The 24,968-nt window shown below is 55.1% G+C and overlaps 2 protein-coding genes across 7 annotated transcripts in view; both read left to right on the forward strand.

Annotated features, from left to right (window-relative positions):
* Window positions 1-468: 468 nt before the first annotated feature.
* On the forward strand, window positions 469-18,677 carry UBL7 (ubiquitin like 7). 6 transcript variants are annotated; one of them, XM_059482260.1, is made up of 12 exons: window positions 585-683; window positions 1,289-1,477; window positions 1,916-2,035; window positions 2,564-2,646; window positions 2,751-2,835; window positions 3,672-3,729; window positions 4,557-4,690; window positions 4,786-4,835; window positions 5,427-5,594; window positions 6,232-6,354; window positions 8,831-8,984; window positions 18,448-18,677. In XM_059482260.1, exons 2-11 carry the CDS (start codon window positions 1,294-1,296, stop codon window positions 8,966-8,968), a joined length of 1,143 nt encoding a protein of 380 aa, XP_059338243.1. In that variant the 5' UTR covers window positions 585-683; window positions 1,289-1,293; the 3' UTR covers window positions 8,969-8,984; window positions 18,448-18,677. The 6 variants fall into 6 exon arrangements, with proteins under 6 accessions (XP_059338240.1, XP_059338241.1, XP_059338239.1 ...); XM_059482259.1 differs by lacking the exon at window positions 18,448-18,677 and adding an exon at window positions 9,072-9,664; XM_059482257.1 differs by lacking the exons at window positions 585-683; window positions 18,448-18,677 and adding an exon at window positions 469-475 and having other exon boundaries at window positions 8,831-9,664.
* A 55-nt stretch (window positions 18,678-18,732) lies between these two features.
* Window positions 18,733-24,968, forward strand: part of SEMA7A (semaphorin 7A (John Milton Hagen blood group)) — a 29,077-nt gene continuing 22,841 nt past the window's right edge. The window contains exon 1 of the mRNA XM_059482253.1: window positions 18,733-18,882. Coding sequence (XP_059338236.1) covers window positions 18,768-18,882 — 115 coding nt within the window. The 5' untranslated portion in view covers window positions 18,733-18,767. The remainder of the gene's footprint in view (window positions 18,883-24,968) is intronic.

Genomic DNA, 24,968 nt, shown 5'->3' on the forward strand with positions numbered 1-24,968 from the left:
ACTTTCATGGTAACTTGGCTTTTTTTAGAACACAAACAGCTCTTCTTGTCAGAAAAAGTCGGTGCCTTGGCACAGGACTTGGTCACCGCAGCAGTGGCCTCTCCTTTTTTGGGAGAGGATGAGGAGATGGAGCAGCGGATAGTGCTGAAGAGCGGGCAGCTTCGCACAGCTGGGCCCTCCGGCGTTGGTGGGGTATCGACGGCAGCTGCCCGCCCACGGGGGAGGGATGGCAGCCGCTTAATTACTGAGATAGCGTTAATTAGAGGGGATTGTGGCGGGGGAGCGGCACGGTACTGCGCGCCCCTCGCCGCGCCGGCCTTTAAACCCTCGGCCGCCCGCCCATTGGCTGGTCATGGCAGAGCCAGCCAATCAGCAGCGCCTTCGCCTCGGGAGGGCGTTACCTCCTGCTCTGCCGGACTCGATTTCCCAGCGCGCACTGCGTTCCGCACAGCACTTCCGCTTCCGGTCCGTTGGGGTGAGGTAGCACGGAGCGGGGAGGGCCTGGGGGGCGACTGCCGGGCCCCCCTGAGGAGGTGGGGAGGGGAGGGAGACACGGCCGGGATCCCCCTGAGGTGGGAAGGGGAGAGAGACACGGCCGGGATCCCGTGAGGTGCGGAGGGGAGGGAGACACGGCCGGGATCGTCCTGAGATGGGGAGGGAGACACGACTGGGATCCCCGTGAGGTGGGGAGTGAGATATGGCTGAGATCGCCCTGAGATGGGGAGGGGAGGGCGACACGGCCGGGCCCCCATGAGGTGGGGAGGGGAGGGAGACACGGCCGGGATACCCCTAAGCTAAAGGAAGAGTCTGAGGGGAGAACAGCCGGAATACCCCTGAGCTGAGGGGAAGGTCTGGGCGAGCACGGCCGGGCGATCCCCCTGAGGGGATAGGAGGGTCTGGGGGAAGAACGGCCGGGATCCCCCTGAGCTGAGGAGAAGATTGGAGTGGGGACATCCAGGGGATCGCCCTGAGCTGAAGGCCTGGGGGGAACATGTCCGACCCCCCTGAGCTGAGGGAGGGTCTGGGGGAGAACAGCCGGGACCCCCCTGAGCTTAGGGGAAGGATCTGGGGGAGCACAGCCAGGATCTCCCTGAGCTGAGACGGGGCTTGGGGTTCTGGGGACGGGCAGCCATGGCCGGGACCCCTGAGCTGACGGGGGATCGGGACTCTAGGGATGGAGGAGCCATGGCCGGGACCCCGCTGAGCGCCGGGGCTGTGTCCGGCTGTGCCCGATGGATGAGGGAGGGAGGCTCGCTGTGTGCGGGGTGTCACTCGGCCGTGTCCCCAGGCGCCATGGCCCTGCCGGAGTGGCACATCGCCGTGAAGCTGGCCGAGCAGCCGCTGGCCCCCAAAGCCATCCTGCGCCTGCCGGAGACCGAGCTGGGCGAGTGCCCGCTGGGCGGCTGCAGCATCTCGCACCTCAAGCAGTTGATCACGGGCAAGCTGCAGGAATCCATGCCGGACCCCGAGCTCATCGGTGCGTGCCCCGCCGGAGCCTGGCGCTGTCCCGCCGCTTGGGGACACCCTCGGCCCGTTCTCGCCGCGGCCGGGATGCAACATCCCGCTGCTGCTGTTGGGAGGGCTCGGTGTTCCTTCCCTGTTTCCTTGGGATCCCGGCGCTCCAGCCGCGGCAGTGCCCTTGTTCGGGAATATTTGGGCTTTCCACCAGCTCTGTGTCCTTGTGAGAGCTCTCACGGGAGCTGAGAGGGAGGTCAGCTCTTACGCAGGTGGTGACTCTGCCATCCCCTCTAGATCAGCTCTGTGATTTCCCTCCTGATTCTCAGCTCCACAGCTTCCCTGTGTTTTTCCCTACCCAGCTGCTCAGTAACCCCTTGGGCTCCAAGACACACCTAGAGACCCCCAGCTGGTTGTGAGAGCACCACAGGTGTTTATCTTCAGCTGTTTCTCCCCCCAGACCTGATCTACTGTGGCCGGAAGCTGAGGGATGACCAGACCCTGGATTTTTATGGAATCCAGTCTGGCTCCACTGTCCATGTCCTGCGCAAGTCCTGGCCTGAGCCTGACCAGAAACCAGGTGAGGAGCTGTGGGGATTGCCCCTTGGATTCTCCTTGGGATGTGTTTTAATAGGGACTGAGCTTCTCTGGGGGTTCACTGCTGTGGAGGTTTCCAGGGGAATGAATCCCTGTGTTTGGGAACTCCCAGCAGCACCTGGGTATTGATTTTCCTGATGACACAAGAGTTAAGGAATGAGCTGTGCGCCATGGAGAGAGGGATCATCCCATCTTTAATTGCCTGTGATCCATTCTAGGGCACTGTCAGGGGATGTGGAGCAAAGCCCCAGGGATGAGCAGGCTGCTGTGTGCCTGACTGTACAAAGACAGGAGCTTGAGCTGGCATTCCTCTAATGGCACATGTGGGAGGATATTCCTGACTATTTTTATGATGTGAGAGTGCAGCAAGTCATTACTCTGCAGTGACTACACCCAATCCAAGGATGTTGGAGGATCCCTGTTGCAGCATGGAGGTCCCAGCGGGCTGTGCATGGCTCTGAGGGCTGACAGAGGCCCAGCTGTGTTTTGTTGTGGTGTTTTCTCCCCTCAGAGCCCGTGGATAAGGTGGCAGCAGTCCGGGAATTCCGTGTGCTGCACACTGCCCTGCACAGCAGCCCTGCCTACAGAGATGCTGTGAGTGCTCTGCTCCTGGGAGGGGGGGAATTCAGCTGTCCCCTCCCTCTGGGGACACCCCCACAGTGGGTGACATTGCCAACCTGCTCTGCTTCCCCTGGCAGGTCTTCAAGATGCTGGGAAACAAGGAATCCCTGGATCAGATCATTGTGGCTACTCCCGGCCTCAGCAGTGACCCTGTGGCTCTGGGTGAGTCTGGCTGTGATCCAGAGGATCTGAGGAAAGGTTGGATTCCTGTTGGGGGAAGGGACAGACACAAATCTAGGTTGAATTCCTGGTAGGGAGAAGAGAGAGTTAAAAAACCCTCATTTTTTGTCCCTTTGGAGCGTGAGTTGGTGACTGCTGAGGTGTCAGTTGTGCTCCATTGGTGGTTTGGGGATGGATCCTGGCGTCAGAAGGGCCAGGGAAAGGACGGTTGGAGCTCTCTCCTTGATTTCAGAAGGATCAGGGAAAGAAGGGAAGGATCCTGGCTTCAGAAGGGTCAGGGAAAGGAGGGCTGGAGCTCTCTCCTTGATTTCAGAAGGATCAGGGAAAGGAGGAATGGATCCTGGTTTCAGAAGGGTCAGGGAGAGGAGGGATGGAATTCTCTCCCCACTACAAAATGCTCCAAAGTGGTGGATTAAATCCATCCTGTTGTGGGATGGTGGCAGCCTGAGGCAGGTGGAATTTGGGATGTTACAGAATGGTTCACTAAACCCAGCCTGTTGTGGGATAGTGGCAGTCCTAGGCTGGTGGAATTTGGGATGCAGTCCCAGCCTGGCTGCAGGGAGCTGGGGCCCAGCCTCCACCCTGCCCTTGAGGTGGAGCACCCATGGGATTTGCAGGAAAAAGCCCCTTCCCTTTTGTCCCTTTTGTCCCTTGGGTGTGTGACCAAGAGCCTCTTTGGGAACACAAAGGCTTCAGAGGAACAATGGGGAGTGTTTGTGGTGTTTACTCATGAGTCATTTCCTGGAAAACAATTGCTATTTATTTGTCCCTGTGGCTTTTGTGTATCCTGTCTCACTGCCTTTCCTGGTCCTTTGCAGGAGTTCTGCAGGACAAGGATCTGTTCTCTGTGTTTGCAGACCCCAACATGCTGGACACGTAAGTTCCCCGAGCTGGGGCAGTGATTCAGCAGTGCCTTTGTGTCCCTGTGTGTCACCTGGGTGGGACAGAGCTCTGCTCCTGCCTCCCAGGCTGGGTCATTCCTCTCAGGAAACGTGGATCCACCACTTGGGTTAGTCCAGAGGGTTAACTTTGGTGGGAGGCAGGGCCATCATGGCCTCCAGATCAGGGTTCAGACCTGGGTGAAGTGCTCACAGCAGAGAGCTGCTCTCATGAGAATGTTGGAAAAGTCAGCATGGGTCCAGAGGGATCCTTGGAGAACCAAGGAAAGGTCCAGCATGGGTCCAGAAGGATCCTTGGAGAACCAAGGCCAGCATGGGGTCCAGAAGGATCCTTGGAGAACCAAGGCAAGGTTGGGTCTAGAAGGGTACTTGGTGAACTGAGGCAATGTCCAGCGTGGATCCAGAAAGATCCAGGGCCAGGTCCAGCATAAATCTAGAACATCCAAGGTCAGATCCAATGTGGATCCAGAAGGATCCAAAACCAGATCCAGCATGGATCCAGAAGGATCCTTGGTGAACCAAGGACAGGTCCAGCATAGATCCAGAAGGATCCAAGGCAAGATCCAGCATGGATCCAGAAGGATCCTTGGTGATCCAAGGCCAGGTCCATCGTGGATCCAGAAGGATCCAAAGCCATGTCCAGCGTGGATCCAGGAGGATCCAAGGCAGGTCCAGCTGGATCCAGAAGGATCCCTGGCTGCCTGGAGGACTTTGGGCCTGCAGCGGTGGCAGTGCCCCCGGTGCCTCAGGGCTGGTTCCTGGTGTGCCCCGTGCCCTCGCTCAGCCGTGCCCGTTTGTGCCCAGGCTGATCCCGGCTCACCCTGCCCTGGTGAACGCCATCGTGCTGGTGCTGCACTCGGTGGCGGGCAGCACCCCCCTGCCAGCCCCGGACACGTCCTCGCGCGCCATGGCCCTGGGCTCCTACCGCGACATGCCAGGTACGTCACCTTGGTGCTCAGCCAAAAACTCCGCAGGGATCTGCTCCCAGTTCCTGCTGGTTTCCCACATCCTTTCATTCCCCTTTCTGTTGCAGGTGGCTTTCTCTTTGAGGGGCTCTCTGATGATGAAGATGACTTCCACCAGGTAAGCAGCCAGGTTGGGTGAGCACTTCTTTCTGGGTTTAATTTATAGCCCTGAGACTCCCAAGCTCTTCCTTTCCTGTCTGGTGAGCAGCACGAGCTGCTCTGGCTCCCCAGGGGGATGTGGAGACAAACATATTGATCCTGGCTGCTTCCATGCTGCTCAGAAGAGGGCTTTCCTCAGTACTGAACACACAACAGGAAAATGGAACAGAGGAAATGCTCTCACAGCCATAGTGGAGCGTGGGAATGTTGATCCCTGCCTTTCTGCACTCTTCCTCTCCACAGGACAAAGGGTTCTGTATGAAAAACTGGATATATGGGTTTAAATGTGCCTGTAGCAGGGAATTGTTTTGTTCCAGGCTAACATCACCGTGGTTTGGGGCTGGTGGATGATAGATTGAAAGGTTTCCTGCCAGTTTCCACAGCTGACTCTGTGGAAAAAAGGCACATCCTACTCTGGCATGTTTGTCTTTCAGAAGTGTCACCCTTGGGACATTTGGGTATGGTAGGACAGGGATGTGTGGTTTGACTGGGACACAAACACTGACAGAGGTCACAGCTGGGGCTTTTCTCTCTCTCTGTCTCCACACAGAGCACCAGGTCCACCCCATCCAGCAGCACGTCCGGCTCGCGCCCGGCCTCGCTGGGCTACGCGGGGGCGGCGGGGCCGCGGCCCATCACCCAGAGCGAGCTGGCCACAGCCCTGGCCCTGGCCAGCACCCCCGAGAGCAGCTCCCACACACCCACCCCGGGCACACAGGTAACCCTGGGGCTGCCTCACCTGCCTCTGCATTCCCTCAGGGGTGGGTTCTCTTCCCTTTGATCCCACCCTTGAGCACACAGGTAACCCCTGGGGCTGCCACGGCTGCCTCTGCTTTCCCTCAGGGGTGGGTTCTCTTCCCTTTGATCCCACCCTGGTAACCCCTGGGGCTGCCACTGCTGCCTCTGCTTTCCCTCAGGGGTGGGTTCTCTTCCCTTTGATCCTACCCTGGGCATCCAGGGAACAGCCAGTACCAGCCTGCATCAAGGCTGGCACACCTGGCTCTTCATTCCCTCATGGATGGGTTCTCTTCCCTTTCATCCCACCCTGGGCACTCAGGGAGCAGCCAGCACTGGTCCTGGTCAAGACTGGCACATCTGGCTCTTCATTCCCTCAGGGAAGAGTTCCCTGTGTGATCCTAACCCTGGCACACCTGGCTGTGCCTTCCCTCATGCAAATTCATGTGATCCCTATCTTCCACATACTCCCAGCACCCAGGGACAGCCAGCACAGCCTGGTCAGCTCTGGGGCACCTCCCTTTCCTCCTGGTCTCCCTTCCCCATGGGATGGAGAGTGAGGGGTGCTGCAGGTGTTGCTGTGTGCTGGTTCCTTCTCCTCACCTGTCACCTCCTCCTAGGGCCACTCCTCCGGGACGTCCCCGATGTCATCCAGTGTGCAGTCAGGGACCCCCATCACCAACGACCTGTTCAGCCAGGCCCTCCAGCACGCCCTGCAGGCCTCAGGGCAGCCCAGCCTCCAGGTCAGTGGCATTCCCTGGAATCCTGCACCCCCTGGCATCTCCCAGCTGCCTCCTGTGGTGGGACATCAGCCTGGAGGGGCATCACTGGTGCCTTTTTGGGCTACCTGAAAACAGAGGCCAGACAGCATTAAGGGAATAAAAAGCTGTTCTATTTATTGAAGGGCCATTTGGGGCAGATGAAGCTACACCCAAAAATGGACCACAGGTCACAGGTTTTCAGACTTCTGTAAATTTGGTCCATTTGCATATTGGGGGTAATCTGATTACACCTTCAGGTAATGAAGTCATTTACCCCAAGTCTCTAAAAGCAGAGGCCAGACAATATTAAAAGAATAAAAAGCAGTTAATATTTATTGAAGGGCCTTCAGGTACATTTTGGGGAGATAAAGCCCCCCAACCAGGGGCTACACCCAAAAATGGACCAATGATCACAGGTTTTCAGACTTCTGTAAATTTGATCCATTTTCATATTGGGGGCTAATCTTCCAATTAAACCTTCAGGTAATGAAGACATTTACCCCAAGTTTCTGAAAACAGAGACCAGACAAAATTAAAAGAATAAAAAGCAGTTAAATTTATTGAAAGGCTTTGGAGCAGATGAAGCTACACTCAAAATGGACCAATTATCACAGTTTTCAGACTTCTGTAAATTTGGTCCATTTGCATGTTGGGGGTTAATCTTCTGATTACACCTTCAGGTAGTGAAGTAATTTACCCCAAGTCTCTAAAAACAGAGGCCTGACAAAATTAAGGGAAGAAAAAGCAGTTATATTTGTTGAAGGGCCTTCAGGTACATTTGGGGCAAGACCCCAAAAATGAACAATGGCTCACAGGTTTTCATACTTCTATAATTTGGTCCGTTTTCGTATTGGGAGTTAATCTTCTAATTAAACCTTTGGGTAATGAAGTAGTTTGCCCCCATTTTGCTCCTCCAGCTCACTTTTGTTTACATTTCTGGGGCCTGAGGCAGTGAGATGTCCTTGATTGCCAGGCCTGGAGAGGAGTTGTTGTGTCTGCCCAAAATGGGAAAGCAGCAGCTCACACTGAATATTGAATTAGAATTACACAAAGAATTACAGGATTACAAATGTATGAAAAATGTAAAATCTAAAGTCCCAAGGCATCATCACAGCCACTGCAGAAGTACTGGGTGGAACTGGGGTGGAGGTGTTATAAATGCATATTATAGTGTTGGCTTTTTGCAAATATTAAGATAAATACTGTATGTATAATGTTAAAAGAACTTTTATTTCTGCTATTAACAAAAAACTTAGACATAGTAGTAGCTAATCTAGTTATAAATGAACTCTTTTTAATCAAGACAACATATAATGAAGACCTTGCTAGTAATATACTATCAATATTTATCATCTGAAGAAAGTATAGACCAAGCCCAGACTAAAAGTAATAAAGAAAAAAAGCCAAAACCACAACTACAAAACATGCATACTCTAAAAAAACAAACCCAAAGAAGAGCCATACAAAATAGTTCCTAAAACAGATAAACTAGTTTATAGAAAAATGTAAATATACATAGGAATCTGTGAATATACAAGCTAATGTAATAGAAAAAGTATTTTAAAATATCCCTGAAAATAAATGTGCTCTTGGCTGAGTTTCAAGATGCACCCAGCCATTATCTTTACTATCTTTATCTCCTATTGTCTTTTATTAAACTTTTAAATTTTGCCAAACAAACCAAACCAGCTATTTCACAGGGGATGGTGGCTTTGGGGACTTTGCAACATCACTGAGCTTTCAGGAGCTGTTTGCACAGGTGCTGCTGAGGTGGGTGGGAAGCACATCCACTCTCCTATGAAAATATAAACATTTAAAAACCACAATTTGAAAGTTAAATAAAGGACAATAGGAACAAGGAGCACAGAGCAAAGGTTATTGTGGCATCAGCCAAGAGCCCCCTGTTATCTTTGGGGATATGTCCTGGTTTAGGGCAAATTTAACCCTAGCCCCTTAAATACCTTTAATTACATCAGCCCTTTGCAAATTCACAGACCCTTGTGCTCAGTAAACTTTTCCCCAAGCTGGTTTACATGTTCCAGGAATTGTTTAGCACATCTCTGCTTTGGCTCTGCTCTTTTAGAGCATGTGCATTCCTGGATTGTGGTTTTAGTCCCTTTTTATCCCCTCCAGTTCTGCCCTCAGAGGGTGAGTGCTGCTGGCTGGCACATCTGTGCAGGTGTGCTCACCCTGTGCTCACTGGGTGTTATCCCATCCCTGCAGGCACTGTGACACAGCACACTGATATCAGATACTGCACTGAGCTTAATGAACAGAAATAAATCCATATCTTTATAATAAAGTCACTTTAACACCACTCATCTAAAATCCACTTTTATATCTGCAAAAAGCCAATATTACAATGTGTGTCTATAACAGGTGGGACCCTGGGCAGTGGGAAGGGCTGCTGGTTTTGCTGCTGGGATTCTCACCCCAAACTTCTCCTTGCTGTGAGCAGAGCCAGTGGCAGCCCCAGCTGCAGCAGCTGCGAGACATGGGGATCCACGACGACGAGCTGAGCCTGCGGGCCCTGCAGGCCACAGGAGGGGACATCCAGGCTGCCCTGGAGCTCATCTTTGCTGGGGGGGCCCCCTAAACCTTCTGCTGGACTGGTGAGTTGTGCTGAGGCAGCAGCTGGGCTGGTTCTGTGTGTGAGAAGCACTGAAGGCAGCTCCAAATCCTCTCTCCAACCTCCTCAGGACTCTGCACAGAGAAGGGAAGAGGTGGCTTGGTGCTGGAGATGTGGCCCTTCCAGCTGTGCAGTGTTTATCTGTCACCACTCTCTGCCTGAATGTTGTTTCATTCCCTGCATTAAAAGGGCCCTGCTCAGTTCCCTGCCTGCTGTGTGGGTCGTGCTCTGTCCTGGCTGTCTTGCAGATCCCAGCAGGGCAGGAAGGGGAAGCATTGCTGGCCAGTGGTTGTGGACAGATCATGAACAGGACAGGACTGCTGTGGAACACATCTCAAGCTGTTTATTTTCCAGCATCACTCTCATTACATGGTTATGACAATGGGAAGATGCCAGCAGCAGATAAAGAACTTAATGTCACAACTCACTTTAAAATTTTTTTGGCCAATCATACAAAGCACAAGCACATTGATATTAGTTCTATCCAACCACTATAAACACAAGTACCTTCTGTTAAAACAATACTTGCTTATCTTGAATACAATACCTACTTGTAAGCCTTAAAACACAATGCCCAGAGCTCCATTATTAACCTTAGAACTTCCTCATGTCTTGCTAGATAAACTTTTTTGTAGTTTAGAGAGTTATTCTAGCCAAGTGTTAATACACAGACCATTGTTCTAGTTGTCCTTATTTTCTACATCTTACATAACTTTTCTGCTGACAAATCTAATGGCTCTCACTTAGCTCTAATTGCAGTTCTGGGGTCTCTGAGCCCTGCCTTTTGCAGCTTTCCCAAAACCTCAGATTGTGGGAATCCTTAAAAACTCAGCCTCGGTGGGATGTGGTGCTGTCAGCAGAGGGCACGGCCACCACGAGGTGACAGTGACAAAGAAATGACAAGGGCTAGTGGGAGCTGGAGAAATGCCCGGTGTGGGTTCCTCCACGTGCAAAGCCAATTAACGGCGTTCGCCTTTAATTGCAATCAGTGGGGGCAGCAAAAAGCCCGGCCTGGAGCCGGGCCCGGCATCGCTGGGACTGCGCGCCGGGGTTAACGAGGCGCGAAAGCGGCAGCGGGTTCTGGGAGCAGGGAGCGCTCTCCTGCCTCACCTCCGGGCTGCCGTGCTGCCCTCTAATCCCCGCACAGCGCTGTGATCCTCGCTGATAGCATCGCGGTGTCACCCTGCAAGCCGGGATTGTTCTCTGCGGGGAGCCCTGCGCTGATAGGCTTTAATCCTGTCGAGAGGATTAATGCCCGAGGGAGGCAAGGAGGGGCTGGTGTTGTGCTCAGGCTGGAGCAGATAAGATGTGATGGACATAAATGGCTTTCCTGACACCCTCCTGGGTCCCTGCCCTCGGCACGCACACGGATTTGATGTGTGAGAAAACTGATTAATCCCTTCCCGTGCCTGGATGCTGCCTTTGCAGGGACAGCACAGAGCACATGCACAGCACCGAGCACATGCACAGCACCCTCCCTTCCCCTGCTGGCAGCCCCAATCCTCCGGGATAACCTCGGATTAGCCGGATCACAGATGCTCCTGGCCCAAAGCTGGGGAGCATTGCAGGCTCTCCCGGCCACCAGCACGTCCAGTTTGCCTTCTGCACCACCTGAATTCTCAATTTAGGGCTCACTGCTGTGGTTTTTGTGTCAGTCCTGAGATTTTTGATCCCTCTGTTGACCCACGTTTGGCATGAAGCCGTTTTCGCTGCTATTTCTGCTTCCCGCCGCCCCCAGCGAGCTGAGAACTGCCTGGATTTTTTGGGGTTTTTTTGGGCTGGAAGTGCCTTTTCCCAGATTTCCTTCCCCAAACGGCAGGGCTTGGCTGGGAGCAGCAGCTCAGGCACATGCACTGGCTGCAGCAGAGAAGTTGGCAGCGCTGCCGCTCACGACATCGCTTCCCTCGCCCCGCAGAGCCGTGCCTGAGCACAGGGGGAGCTGCGGGGAGGGGGAGAGGCTCTGCTGCCTCCTGCACGGCTGGGCAGCGACTGAGCTCTGCTGCAGCAGCTCCTGCAGCAGCTCGTGCAGCACACAGGGAGCTGAGAGGGGGCTGGGAGTGGTTCTGCAGCCGCCCCGTGGGAGGGATGCTCAGGGGCTCTGCAAGGGCAGGAGCAGCAGAACAGCAGGGAAAGGCTGGAAAGGACTGGGTTAGGTTGGATCAGGGAGGAATTGTTCCCTTGAGGGTGCCCAGAGAGCCTGTGCTGCCCCTGGATCCCTGCCCATGGGGTGGCTTTAGGGTCCTTGTCACTGATTGTGAGTGGCTGAGCACGACAGAGACAGAGCAAACTGGTGCCTGTTCCTTGTGCTCCATCCCTGGATGTGGCCTGGCAGCTCCCCCTGCCACGTTGGATCTGCTCTGCTTGGCTCTCAGTTCATCCCTCCCGCCCCTCTCACACTCCCTTCCCCAGCCCAGCAGCCCTGGCTGGGCTTTACTGGGAGCAGACTGGGAAATAGGTGTTGCCTGACCCTGGCAGAGCAGGAGGTCAGGCCACAGTTCCCCAGCGTCAGCAGGGACCTTCTGTTTGTGACATCAAAGGGCTGCTCTTGCTCTGCTTCCCTGCTGGCCTCCCTGGGGCTGCTTCCCTCCTGTGACAGCAGGGAGGGATGGATGGCAGCAGCTGCTTTTCCTCCCCTGTTTTCCATAATCCTGTTTTGCATCCCACTGCTGGACACCTGCAGGGGGTGGAGGTTTGTCTGGGCCCTGCACCATGTGTTTTCTGGAGCCCTTCTCCTCCTTGTCTCTCCCATTTTGGGCTGATTTGTCTCTGCTGGTTCATTTTCCAGCAAAAAGGTGGAGTGGAGGCAGAGCAGAATCTCCCAGGTGGCTTTTGCAGTGCCTTAAGCAGTGTTGGACAGATTTCCATGGGATAGTGTTGGCTCCTTGCTCCCCCAGCCTGACTATTCCCTGTTTGTCCCTGTCACATCCTGGAGCTCCACACCTTGCCCTGAGCACATAAATTCCAGAAAATCGGTGAAGGTGACTTTCCCTGATTCTCCAGGATTTGTTGGGCAGGTACATCCAGCAGGAGCAGCAGCAGGAATTTGTCTGGCACAGCCTTTGCCCATCAACTTGCCTTTTTTTGCAGAGGTTTCCTGGCTGCTCCCAGCTTTGTCCTTGTAGGAAAGGCCAAAACACACCAAAAATGTGAGTTTTTCTTCCTTTCCCAGCTCTGTGCTGGTTCAGTGAGCTGAGGGGACAAAAGAAGAGGGGACAGAGGTGTCCTTGGCAATAAGGACATTTTAGCCTTACTCTTTCTCAGGGGAACTCTGGAGAAAGGAGCAAATTTGATTTGGGACAGCTGATGAGGTGACAGCACGGAGACAGGACAGGTGACACATCCCAGTGACCTGTGTCCTGTGGGGTTTGCTCCCTTCCCTCCATGAATCACCATTTTCCTGTTCAAGTGACAAAAAGGGAGCTCTGATTTCAAGCCCTCAAAGCTCCCTTTTAAGGTTACAGAGTTGAGAGGCCCCACGTCATCCACAATAAAAACCAGGCAACTATTTTAATTTGTGAAAGCAGCAATGGGCTGAAAATGTCACCCTGTGAGAATATTTCTATTTCCTTATGTTCCCTTTTATATTTATAGTGTTCTAATATTCATAAACGTGTCCCAAAATCCCTTGGAGAGGGTTTTCCCCCCCCCCCCCCCCTCTATCTCTGAAATAAATGCTGATTTAAGAGCAGGGTCTGCTGGTTCAGCAGGGATGAATTAATTCAGGGCTTGAGTTGGAGCGCAGGGGTTCCACTCCAGGAGCCATAAAAGCATCAGAGGGGGTCCAGAATTCCTTTTTTTTTCCTGCAGGGGCCAAGAACAAAAACTGGAGCAAAACTTTGGAGCAGGGTGAGCAGAGAAAAACCCATTTCTAAGAGATTTTCTGCTATTTCTGCAGAAACACCTCTGCAGCTTCTGGCTGTCAGAGGTTGGGGCACTGTCAGAGCTGCGTGTTGGGAACAGACCCTACATGAGGTTTGGCCAGTCTGTGACCTCTGTGTCACCTCTGGGGGTGGCCTCAGATGCCAAGGCTGTGCAGCAGCAGGACAGGAGAAGCTGAAGGACTGGGGCACGTCCTGAGTGCCAGCAAGGCTTTGAGGGTTCCTTTTGGGGTGCTCTAGGCAGGAGGAGGTGACAAGGACAGGGCAGCCAGCAAGGATGTCCCCTAATGTCACTGGGGCCGGAGGAGCTGAGTTTCATTTTGGGGTGTCTGTGGCAACTGGGGCATGAGGAGGTGATAATGACAGGGCAGCCAGGAAGATCATTGTCCCCTGATGTTGCAGGAGGAGCCAGCCCAGCAGGTCCCAGCATTTCCCTGCATGGTGCTGGATTAAAGTTCTGGAATGTTCTGCCCAGGGAGGTGCTGGAGTCACCATCCCTGGGTGTGTTTAACAAAGCCTGGATGTGGCACTGGGTTTAGCTGAGGTGTTGAGGCTTCATGACCTTGAAGGTCTCTTCCAGCCTGGCCATTCAGTGATTCTGTGAGTTCTGTGGATCTGTGTGCTGTTCCTGGGGAGGGAAGCAGTGCTGGCCCCTCAGGGTCCCTTTGTGGGGTTTTTCTGGCTGCCCTGAAGCTCTGAGCCTGGAGGATTCTCAGTTACACATCATTTAATCACCTCAGCTCCTGCCAGCTGCTGTCTGCTCAGATGAGATCCCAGCTGTTTTAATGCCTTGTGAAGGCTGACCTAGAGCAGAGGCCAGACAGAGCTCAGGAATAAAGCAGGGATTTATTAAAAGGCCTCCATGGATCCCCCTTGGGCAGCACAAGAGCCCAGCCAGGGCTGCACCCAAAATGAACCCAAAATGGTCACAAAAATGGACAGCTGGTCATGGGGTCTCTCACTTTTATAAGTTCTGCTCCATTTGCATATTGGGGTTAATTGTCCAATTACACTCCAGCCCATGCAGCCCCACTCTGCTTGTTTTTCTCTCTCCAGCCCACGTTGTTTGTGCCCTTGGGACTGAGATTTGGGTCATTTGTCCTTGGTCCCCAGCTAGAGCAGGAATTGTTTTGTCTCCCTGCTCTGTGCACAGAGCTCACCATACCCTAACATGAAGCCCAGACCCACACACTAAATATGAAAAACAGAAAAGCTAAACCTGAGGCATCAGCTTTGTTCTCCCCCCACCCCATTCCTCATGCCCATTTTCCTCCCTGAGCTGATCCCTGTCCCAAAGGGGCCCTGTGGGAGCGGGCTGGCCCCACAGCAGGTGACAGGCAGCACCAGGAGGGACAGATGGGACATGGGAAGAAAGGAAAGCTCCTCCCTGCCCAGCCCAGTGCAAAAACGAGCCAAAGGATGTCTAGGGACATCCTGCTGGAAGAGATGGAGAGCTCCCCACATGTGTGCTGGTCCCTGTGTCACCACAGCCACCGTCCCTCTGCGTCACCAGCCCCAGGGTGGCTCTCAGGAGTCACACTGGAAGGAGAAGCAGGACAGGGCCCTTTTCCCTCCCTTTTTTCCTTGTCTCTCCCTTCCTGTCGAGACAGACACTGCTGCTGGAAGAGCTCCAAGGTCACAGCCAAGGAGTTTGCTTTTCCTGAGCTTGAGTTTATGAGGCCTGAGAGGGCTCTGGCACTTGGCCCAGCAGCCTCTCCAGAGCCAGGTGAGTTTGTTTGGACTCCCTGCAGAAAAATGCAGGCTGGAATTCCAGGCAGATTGCAGAGGGGTCACACCTTAACCAGCTGTGTGCAGGAGGATTTTTTGTCTCTTCTAGGGCTGATAAGGGGGGTTATCATCTTGGTTAGGGGATGGTGGTGCTGAAGCCTCCCTGGGCATTCCAGAGCTGCTAAGCTAAAAATAGAAAAAGAATGAATAACAAAGTTCTGTGTCTCAGCACAGAGTGAGACCCAACTCTGCTGTGAGTAGTCAGTAAATCTAAACATCTACCTGAGACCAATCACAGATGCACCTGTTACATTCCACAGCAGCAGATAACCTTTGTTTACACTTTGTTGCTGAAGCCACAGCTTTCCAGAAGAGGGAAAAATCCTAAGAAAGGATTTTCCACAAAAGACGTCTGTGACAGGGAAGGAAGGCTCAGGAACTGCAGAGCACCTGCTGGAACCTCAAAGGACATGGAGCTCTCATGGTGGGAGTGTGGTGAGCAGAGCCACCCATTCCTGTTCTTTTTGTTGTTCTAACCTTGCTTCACTGGCTGAGACTCCACACTGGATTTTGTTAACTCTGCCTTTTAGGCACCCCTGCCTCATTTCCTGCCCCACCAATGAGTCCCCTCTTGTGGGAAATGAATTTGTAGCAATTTCTCCAAGTTTGATATTTGTTTACAAATACATACTATGTAAATATGTAAACATATTATTTTTGTTTACATAGTATGTAAACATACACACTTTGTAAACTTACTATTTGTATGTAAACAAATATCGAACTTGGAGAATTCTCCACAAATTCATTTCCCACGCCCTCTAAGGATGTGATGCCTTCAGATGTGATGCTCCAGAGGGGGTTTGGTGACAAGGGTGGGCTGTGGCTGTGACCAGTGAATCAGATTGTGACACTGGTCTGGAAGGTCCTGGGCAAGCCCCTGGGCTTTCCTTTGGAGGCACAGGAGGAAGAGGACTCCCAGCTGAGGTTTTACGCTGCTCTCAAAATCACTGAGTGCAAATTAGGTCAGTCACAAGTTCCCTTCTGGCCAAATCTCTTGGGAAATCTTTTCTGGGGGGCGAAATCTTCTGGGAAATCACATCTTGGGGCCACATGGCTTTCCTGAGTGGTTTGTAAAGCCCTGGGGGTGGCTCTGAGCTCATTTGGGCGCCTTTGGTGGCACTTGTGCTGTCCTTTGCCATGGGGGAACTTATGCCAACTGCTCAGAGCTCCCAGCCTCAATCCAGCTTGAAGAGGTGAGCCTGGAGAGCTGGGAAGTTCCCAAACTCTGCAGGGCTGTGGCCTTGGGGAGGGATGGTTGAGGTATTTTGGTTGCTGCCTGCCAGGAACGTGAGGGAGAATTTGGGTGTGGAGAGCAGAAACTGCAGCAGCTGATGAAGGATCTGCTCTGCTGACTTCCCTCCTCACTCTGTCAGCTGGGAAATGAAGGGTCTGTCAGCACCACGAGGAGCTGTGAGGGGATTTCACTGATTGCTGCTCCAAAGCCAGCCTGTTCCAAAATGAGGACTGGGAGCTCTGATCTTCCAAAGTTCTGTCCCAACCTCCTGGGCTGTCAGTCCTTCCCACAGGATTTCCCAGGTGCAGCATCCCAGTCTTTTCTGGGAAGGGTGATGGAGAGGGGGATGAGAAACATCCTCATCCTTTCTCCAGCTGATCCTAGTGGAAAAGGGGATGAGGAACATCCTCATCCTGTGTCCAGCTGATCCCAATCTTGTCTGGGAAGTGCTGATGGAAAAGGGGCAATGAGGAACATCCTCATCCTTTGTCCTGCTCATCCTAATGGAAAAGAGGGATGAGGAACATCCTCATCCTTTGTCCAGCTGATCCCAACCTTGTCTAGGAAGGGATGATGGAAAAGGAGGATGAGGAACATTCTTATCCTTTGTCCAGTTGATCCCGGTCTAATCTGGGAAGTGCTGATGGAAAAGGGGATGAGGAACATCCTCATCCTTTATCTAGCTCAGCAGGGTCCCTCTGGCAGTGTCACACCTGCTTTGTGCACAGCAAAGGTCCTGCCTGGCTTAGCCAGAACTGAGATTTCTCTTGTTGTTCCTTTTTTCCATGCAAGATCTGTCCTGTTGGTGCTTCCAAGGGTCACATTCCTGGCCGAGGGAAGGTAACAGATCTGTTTTTGTGGATAAAACCACCACGAGCCTGCTCGGGTGCCAAGTGCAATCTGAGCTCTTTGGGTTGCCTGGGCCACAAACATGATGAATAAAACTGTTCCTCTTGGGGAAAAAAATCTGTGCTTCTGACAAGATTCCTGGGGGAGGCTGCCTCCTGATCCGTGCTGGAAGCGAGGCGCATGATCTGGGAGAGAGCTGCTCACGAGTTCTGCTGGGGAAGTTCTGATCCCAGAGTGGAGCAGATGGAAATTTCTGCAGGAAAGGGCTGAGCTGCTGCCTAGAATCTGATGCTGCCTGCTCTTGAGCTACCAAACTCAATCTGGGAGCTCCTTCCCTGCTTTGGGAAGGGTGGTTTTCATTCCAGCACCTCCTGCACACCGGGCCAGCCTGGAAATGGGGGCTCTGGGGAGCTGTGCTGCTCTGGAGGGTTGGGTTTTCCTGGGGGCTGTGTTCTCCACATCCTGCCCATCTCCTGGAATGGCTTTCCCAGGCAATGATCTCATGGTTCTGGGAGCCAGGCTCCCCCCTGGCTGCCCTCACCCTTCCCTCTGAGGCTGTCTGGAGCAGCTGGAAGTGCTCCAGGATGGGCTTGGAGCAGCACCCTGGGACCGTGGGAGGTGTTGGGCACCAAGGTCCCTTCCACCCCAAAGACTCCTAAAATCCTGGGGGAGCTTGAGTCCTGAAAACTCCTTTTCCAGGAGTGGTTTTGGGGAAAAACCTCCTTTTTCAAGAGTGTTTTTTGAGCAAAAAACTCCTTTCTCTGGGGGTGTTTTTGGGGAAGAAAACTACTTTTTCAGGAAGAAAACTCCTTTTTTTCCTGCTGGAAACCAAGTGATAACGGGGTCTGGCAGCTCAGGGAGCAAACAGGGACCTGCAGCTGCCCCCAGGGCTGAGCTCAGAACGCTTCAGGGCTGGAAATCACCACGGCCAGAAGTGAGTGTGTGTCTTCTCCCTGTAATTACCCCTGTAATTACCCCGGCAGCTGCGTGGCCAAAGAAAGGTGAACCCACACACACAAAGAAGCGCCGGGAAATCCCTGTGGCTCCTTCAAATCCACCATTAGCCGGCTCATTAATTTATTTTTGCTCCTTTCAGCGTGCCCCCCTTGCCCTGGCCCTGCTCGTCCCTCCAGGAGCGGAGCGGGGCCGGGGCCGAGCTTCAATCGCCGCTTTAAAGGGCACAGCTGCGGCTCCTTCCCGGTGGGCTTCTCCTATTCCGGTCACGTCCCGGCTCGCTCTCCGTGCTCGGAATGCCCCGCTCCTCTCATTAACCAGAGCCACAAAGGCTCCCGGGCCTCCCCGGGGGCACCTTTGCGACAAAAAGGTGACCGTGCCACCCGCGGGGTGTCCTTTGGGGGAGCAGCCGCGGCGCCAAGGTTCGGGATGCTCGGGCAGGGCTCGCCTTCCTGCCGGTGACATCCACTCGGGGATGTCGTTCCTCGCCACGTGTGCTCGGGAGAGGGGGTGTGACAGCGCGGTGACACTCGGGTGTCCCTAGGAGTGGCCCTTTGGTGCCGGCCCTGCTGCATCCCTCCTGGATCCAGCTGTGCCGCTCCCCATCCAGCTGTTCCCCCCATGCCACCGCACCTGGCTCAGAGTACACCCCCGTGTCACACCACCCCCTCTCTGCCCCTATTCTCGGCCCTATTTCCGTTCCCCTCTCACTCGTCCCAACCTCGATTTTCCCTCCGCAGCCCCCGCGGGAAGTTCTTGGCAAACCCCGGCCCAGCTGCGACTTTTCCGCGGGGCACAAAGCCACCGACCCCCGCATCTTCCCCTCACCGCGGAGAAGGATGAAAACCCAAAAAAAAGACCCCAAACACCCCCGGTGGAAGCTGTGCCGGAGCTCAGGTGCGTTGAGCGAGCTGCTGAAGGTTTTACTCCATCTTCCTTGCGCAAGGCCCGCCCTTCCCTCACCATTGGCTGCGCCCGGCTCCTCGCAGCCTTTTGTACGCGGGGAGATGCAGCTGTCAGCCCTCCCGGCTGCCGATCCCCGCTCGCTCCCGGACTAGGAATGGGCAGCAGCAAGTCGCCTGTTGCCCTCCTGGTGGCCCTGTGGCTCTGCCAGCTGGGCGCGTGGGCAGCGGGGCGCCCCAAGGTGAACCCCAGGATCATCGCGGCTCCCCAAGGTGAGTCCCGGCTGCGCCCTCGGCGTGCGGCTGCTCCCCGCGCCCGCTCCTTCCTACCTGCGGCTCGTCCTTTGAGCACTCGGGTTATTTCTATTTCTTTTGTGTCCTCGGGGAGGCTTTTGGCTCTGGTTAAATGCCTGTGGGCTGAGGCTGTTGGCTTTTCATTGGGTTTTTAGACCGTTCTTTCTTTTTTCTTTTTTATGTTTTAAAAGCATTTTCCTGTGAGCTGGGGATATTAAAGGCTGTCGAAAAGCGCTTTTTCCCCCCTATCTGCTGGGTATATTAAAGGCTGTCAAAAAGCTCTGACACATTTCCTAACTTGCAGCTCTCCAGAAAGCAGAAGTATATATTTACATAGCTAATGCACTTATTTATCTGCTTGAACTCGCCCTACTCGCTGCAGACGAGTTTGGGGAGTAAATATTTGCCGAGGACCGCTGCTCTCAGGGGAAAAAATTTACAAACGGCACGTAAGGACTTTGTAACCAGATCGGATCTGGGCGAACCCGAACAAAGAAATGTTTTCAAGGCTCCGAGCCTGGTGTGTCGGCGCTGGTTTCATCCAGTTTTGGGATGAATCCCCTCCGGGCTGGCTGGAACAAAGACCCCGTTGGCTTTGCCGGGCGGGCTCTGCAGCACAAGGACTCCTCTGTTGCTCCCCATTCCCTGGCAACTTCCGAGAACGCCCATTTCCCCCGCTTCGTTCCGTGCCATCTGTTCTCCTCCGCTGGCATTTGCGTGCCCTTCCCCGGGCTGGCGGAGCGGGGAGGGGGGTGCTGGCCGTGTGCGCGGCTCGGGGGTGGCCTCTGCTGTCACCTTGTCACAAAAAGGGGAGCGGCACCGGCGCGCAGGGCAGGGGAGGCTGCTCCGCTATGGCGTCACCGGCGCTGGCTGCGGGTGAAGGGGACGGGAGCGGGGACATTCCCCCTGTTCCTACAGCGGTGTGGCTGGACATCGAGGGATGGAGTGGCCGATCCCCACCTGTGTCCCTGCACAGTGCTGTCACCGGTGTCTGGGTGGCACTGAAGGCTGCTAGCACCTGTCACCGAAACCAATCAGAACGTTTCACCTGCTCTCCTTTCCGTGCTTGTCTGTGCCTGTAATTATTTCTGAGAACTCAGGAGGGCCCCGGGCTAGAGTGGGACTGCAGTCAGGGAGCGATAGGAGCGAGCCGTGTCCTATTTCGCATCTCCTTGGTGTCACCTCTACCTCCCGAAGTAGGGCAGTGGGTGAGCGAGGAGGAGGAGGGTGAGGAAATGGGCTGGGGGCTGCTGTGACCACAAACCCCCGCTGAACTTCCCGGTGGCCCGGGCGCACTGAAAGCTCAGCATGTTCGGCGTTCCGGGCTCAGCACGTGGCTGCCGCAGCTGCAGCCCGCTCCGAGCCCGGCCCTCGCCAGCCGAGCGGGGGGGATGGAGCCGCAGGGCTGATTTCCAGCTCGCAGCGCTGACTTTCAGCTCGCAGGGCTGATTTCCAGCTCGGCCCCCCGTTCCTGGGGGTGGGGAGCAGCGTTCCGGGCCCGCTGCTGCCTTTGCAGTGGTGCAGGGCTGGCCCTGGGCTCTGCGGGAGCTGCCAGCTCTCCCCTAATTAAATTTGTTCCGCGCCACGGCCCCGCACAGGCAGCAGGTGATGCGGCCCGGCAAAGGCACCTCCACGTGTCCCAGCCCCGAGGAGGGCGAGGGTGCGGATTTGTGGGGCTGGGCAGAGCCGGGCTCTCTGCAGGAGCGATCCCTCCCTGCCTGCAGCGCAGGAAATCGGGCAAAGCTGCAGCTGCTCCTCCATCCCTCGGCCTCGCTCCCCTCACCAGCACCATGCACAGTGAGTCTGTGACACCAGAAGGCTCAATTCCACCGGTTTGGTGACATCTGGAGCTTCCAAGGGTCCACCAAACCCTGCCCTCCCTGCAGCTCCCGCGGCTTTGGAACTGCTAAAGCAGTTCCCAGTGAGAAATATCTGAGGGGATGTGGGACAAAACGTCCCCAGCCTGAGCTGGCACAACCCTGGGCTCACCCCTGCAGACAAAGGAGCACTGCGGGCCTGTCCTGCTGCTCGGGGCTCCTGCATTGACAATTCCCAGTACTTAAGACATTTGGAGCTTCCCAGGATCCACCAAACCCTGCCCTCCCTGCAGCTCCCGCTGCTTTGGCCCTCATTTCCCAGTAGGAAATATCTGAGGGGATGTGGGACAAAAAATCCCCAAGCAGAGGTGGCACAACCCTGGGCTCACCCCTGCAGACAAAGGAGCACCGCGGGCCTGTCCTGCTGTTCGGGGCTCCTGCATTAACAATTCCCAGCACTTTGGAGCTCGGTGTTCTGCAGCTCCGTGGCCCCTGCAGCCCGCACAGGTGGCCGTGGGTAAATGGTCACTGCCGGGCACTGCTGGCTCTGCAGGGTTCCCTCCTGTCACAGAACAAATGTCAGCTCCATGTCACTGCTCGAGTCGGTTCTGCTGGCAGGGTTTTTGCTTTGTTCCCTTTGGAGGCTGGCCCGGGAGTGTCCTGCGAAGAGCTCACGGAGTGTTCCCATCATCCCTTACCTCCTCATCCTCCTCTGCCTCCCTGGATTTTCCTCTGCGCTTTGCCAAAGGTGCAGCCGCATCCCACACGGAGCTTTCGCTGCTTGGCGTGTCCCAGGACCGAGGGAGGGTGACAGCCCAGCCCAGCCCGGCTGTCTCCTGACCGGAAAGTCACCGAGCATCGCAAAACGCTGAGCGTGGCACGGAGCCTGGGGCGGGCTCGGGCTGCTGCAGCCCGCGGCCTTTGCAGCCAGGCTGGGCCGGAGCTGCTGCCACGCTCAGCAATTCGTCCCTGCTCAGCCACACGTGCAGAGAGAGCGCCGAGGAAAGCTCATCCCACCGCGGGGTGGGCTGGGCTCCGGCTGTTTAATTATTCCCAACTCATTAACAGGTGAGCTGCAAGCCGCAGGCAGCAGAGATAAGCAGGTCCCCGCGGGAAAGGCAGGATTATACACTTGACCCTCGGCGGGGTGAGCTGGCTCCAGCCCGCCCCGGGCTGCAGCGGGCTCTTGGATTGGCATTTCTGGGAATCTGCCTGCCTGGAACAGCTCCTGGGCTTTGCTAGGCTTGGCTGCCTCCCTGACTGCGAGAGCTGTGTCAGCAGGGCCGGCGGGGAGCTCTCCGTGTCCTGGCACGGCAGGGCTGGGGCCCCCCAGAACCTTCTGGAAAGAGCTGCACAGGGGCTTGGGATCAGGGATGGAGGGGCAGGACGCAGGGAATGCTCCCACTGCCAGAGGGCAGGGCTGGATGGCATTTTGGGAATTCTATTCCAGCCAGGAATTCCTTCCCAGAGAAGCTGTGGCTGCCCCTGCATCCCTGGCAGTGCCCAAAGCGAGGCTTGGAGCACCCTGTATGCTCCTGGCCATAGCAGGGCATGGGATGAGATGATCCTTGAGGTCCTCATCTCCTCCTGTTGCGGCGAACGAGGGATTTCTGGTGCCAGCAGCAGCTTTTCTCCTCGGTGACAGCAACTCTGTGGTTTTTTTGTGGTCCCATGGTGTGAAACATCTTTGTAGGACACTTTCCCACCAAGCTCTCAGAGCATCACCATTTCCAGGAGAAAGCTGCTCGCTTTCCCAGCAGTGCTATTTTCTCCTTTTTCACAGGGTTGGGGGATGCTGGGAACTGAAAATGTTGGTTGGGGAAGGAAAAAAAAAAAAAGGAAAAGAAAAAAGAAATATGTTTTGCTGTGCGCAGATTGGAAAAGAAGAAAAGCAAACCAAACAAATGGAGTGAATCACAGGCACCTCCTGTTGCAAGAGCACGACACAAAAACAACAGGCAGGGCACAACTGATGGAAGTTGTGGCTGGAAAAAGGAGCCAGATGCCAATTCCTGACCAAGCTCCCAGCTCTGCACCAGCCAATTTGGGGACGGAACTGCTGAAAAGCGGCCTGGGAAGGTGTTCTGTGGGTGATGCGGTCGGTGCCTTAAATGGGACAGACTAAATTTAGACCCGAGTGCTTGAGTGCAAACTAAATCTAAGCTTGAGCACGGAATAAATCTAAGCCCAAGGTGCTTTTTCGGGAAAATCTCGCATCCTAAAAAGGGCTGGGAGGTGAGCGAGGAGGGGAAATGGGTTCCAGCCAGCTCTGTGGCTATTCCAGGCTGCTCCAGAAATAGGCCTGGTTCCTCCTGCTGGGCACCCTTTTGCTGCCAGCCCCACCCGTGTGGCAGTGCCAGGGGAGCAGGATGTGGAGGTGTAATTGAGGTGTGGGGTTAGGGTGATATAGCCCTTAATGACAGCTCTGCCTCTGTCACCTGTCCCCTCCCCGCCTTGGGTCCCTGGGTCAGGCAGTGATGATTGCGATGATTCCCCGTCTCGTTATGCACTGGGAGCAAATATTCCCGTCTGGCAGGTGGGAGGGACGGGCACGGCGAGTTTCGGGAGTTGCCTTGAGGAATTCGAGGCCGGTCCCAGCCAGAGATCTGCCCTCGCACTGCCCCGGCCGGGCTGTGCTGGGATCTCAGAGCTTTGGCAAGTCTGGTTTCACATTCCTGTCCCCGGGGCTTTCCGGGTCTGGGGAATGCGGAGCTGCAGCCGGGGCTGGACGTGAGGGGAATGGGAAATCTGTGTGCCAGCTCAGCGGGTGCACAGAGGGTGCTGGGAGGGCACAAACCCGGAATGGCCCGGGGCTGGCACCCACCTGGAGCATAGGGCAGGTGTGGGAAGTGTCCAGCAGCAGGAGGGGGCTGGAAGGGCATGGTGGGACCATTCCTGATCCCACTGGGATCCTTCTCAATCCCTCTGTGAAGGGCACAGCAGGGCCATTCCTGACCCCACTGGGATCCTTTCTGACCCCAATGGGAAGGGCACAGTAGGGCCATTCCTGATCTCTTTGGGGTCCTTCCCAATCCCTCTGTGCAAGGCACAGTGGGACCATTCCCAACCCCACTGTGATCCTTTCCAATCCCACTGGGAAGGGCACAGCAGGACCATTCCTGACCCCACTGGGATCTTTCCCAGCCCCACTGGCAAGGGCATGGCACGGGCATTCCCAATTCTGTTGGAGTCCTTCCCAATCCCAATGGGAAGGGCACAGTGGGGCCACTCCCAATCCCATTGGGATCCTTCTTGATCCCACTGGGAAGGGCAGCGCAGAGTCATTCCTGATCCCATTGGGATCCTTCCCAATTCCACTGGGAAGGGCACCATGGGGCCATTCCCAGTGCCTCTGGGAAGGGCATGGCAAGCCCATTCCCAATCCCATTGGGATCCTTGCTGATCCCACTGGGAAGGGCATGGTGAGGTCATTCCCAATCCCATTGGGAAAGGTATGGCAGGATCATTCCCAATCCCATTGGGATCCTTCCCAGTGCTTATGGGAAGGGCATGGCAGGGCCATTCAAAATCCCACTGGGATTCTTCCTGATCCCACTGGGAAGAATACGGTGGGGCTGTTCCCAATCCCGCTGGGAAGGGCACAGCAGGGCCATCCCTGATCCCACTGGGTAGAGCCCCACCTGCATTCCACAGGGATAAAACCTCTGGATCTTCCCACTCAGAACCTCCCTGGGGACCCCAAGGTGGCCGTGCCCTGTGCCCACCCTTGCCCTGGAAGGGTTTTCCAGCTGTGGGGAGCTGGGATAGGGCAGTGGATGGAGCAGGGTTGTTCTGCTGCTGGAGCTGCTTGGGGCAGCTTTTCCCCCTGGAAGGCCTTTCCTGGGAAATCAATGTTTGACTTTCCTGGGCTGGGAGGGGCTCCCCGGATCCGCCGAATCCATCCTTTGTTGCACTGACACAACATCCAGCAGTGCTTGTGCCATTGTTGGATAAAATTCCATCATCACAGCCTGGGACCAGCGCTGCAGAGCGGAGCTTTTGGGAAGTGGCAAAACCTGGCTCTAAATTTAGCCCCTGCAGCCGTGGGGAGCAGCCGGGAAGGCCGGACCTGGTGGATGGCACAAATCCACGGAATCAAAGGCTCCGGCCTCGCCTTGCAGCTCCAGTGCTGCATAATTATGGGGGGAGCGAGAGTGGGGCCGTGTTAGTATTCATGGAATTGCTGCCGAGCCCGCCAGCCAGGGGTTTGATGTTTAATAAGGAGAATTCCAGCGTTCCCTGGGAGCG

Source organism: Ammospiza nelsoni, chromosome 14 (assembly GCF_027579445.1).
Source record: "Ammospiza nelsoni isolate bAmmNel1 chromosome 14, bAmmNel1.pri, whole genome shotgun sequence".
Lineage (NCBI taxonomy): Eukaryota > Metazoa > Chordata > Aves > Passeriformes > Passerellidae > Ammospiza > Ammospiza nelsoni.

Coding starts and splice junctions, on each gene's coding strand:
- UBL7 (XM_059482257.1), top strand. CDS start 1,294: ATGGCCCTGCCGGAGTGGCACATCGCCGTGAAGCTGGCCGAGCAGCCG. Junction 1,478..1,915: donor GCCGGACCCCGAGCTCATCG/GTGCGTGCCCCG, acceptor TTCTCCCCCCAG/ACCTGATCTACTGTGGCCGG. Junction 2,836..3,671: donor CAGTGACCCTGTGGCTCTGG/GTGAGTCTGGCT, acceptor GGTCCTTTGCAG/GAGTTCTGCAGGACAAGGAT.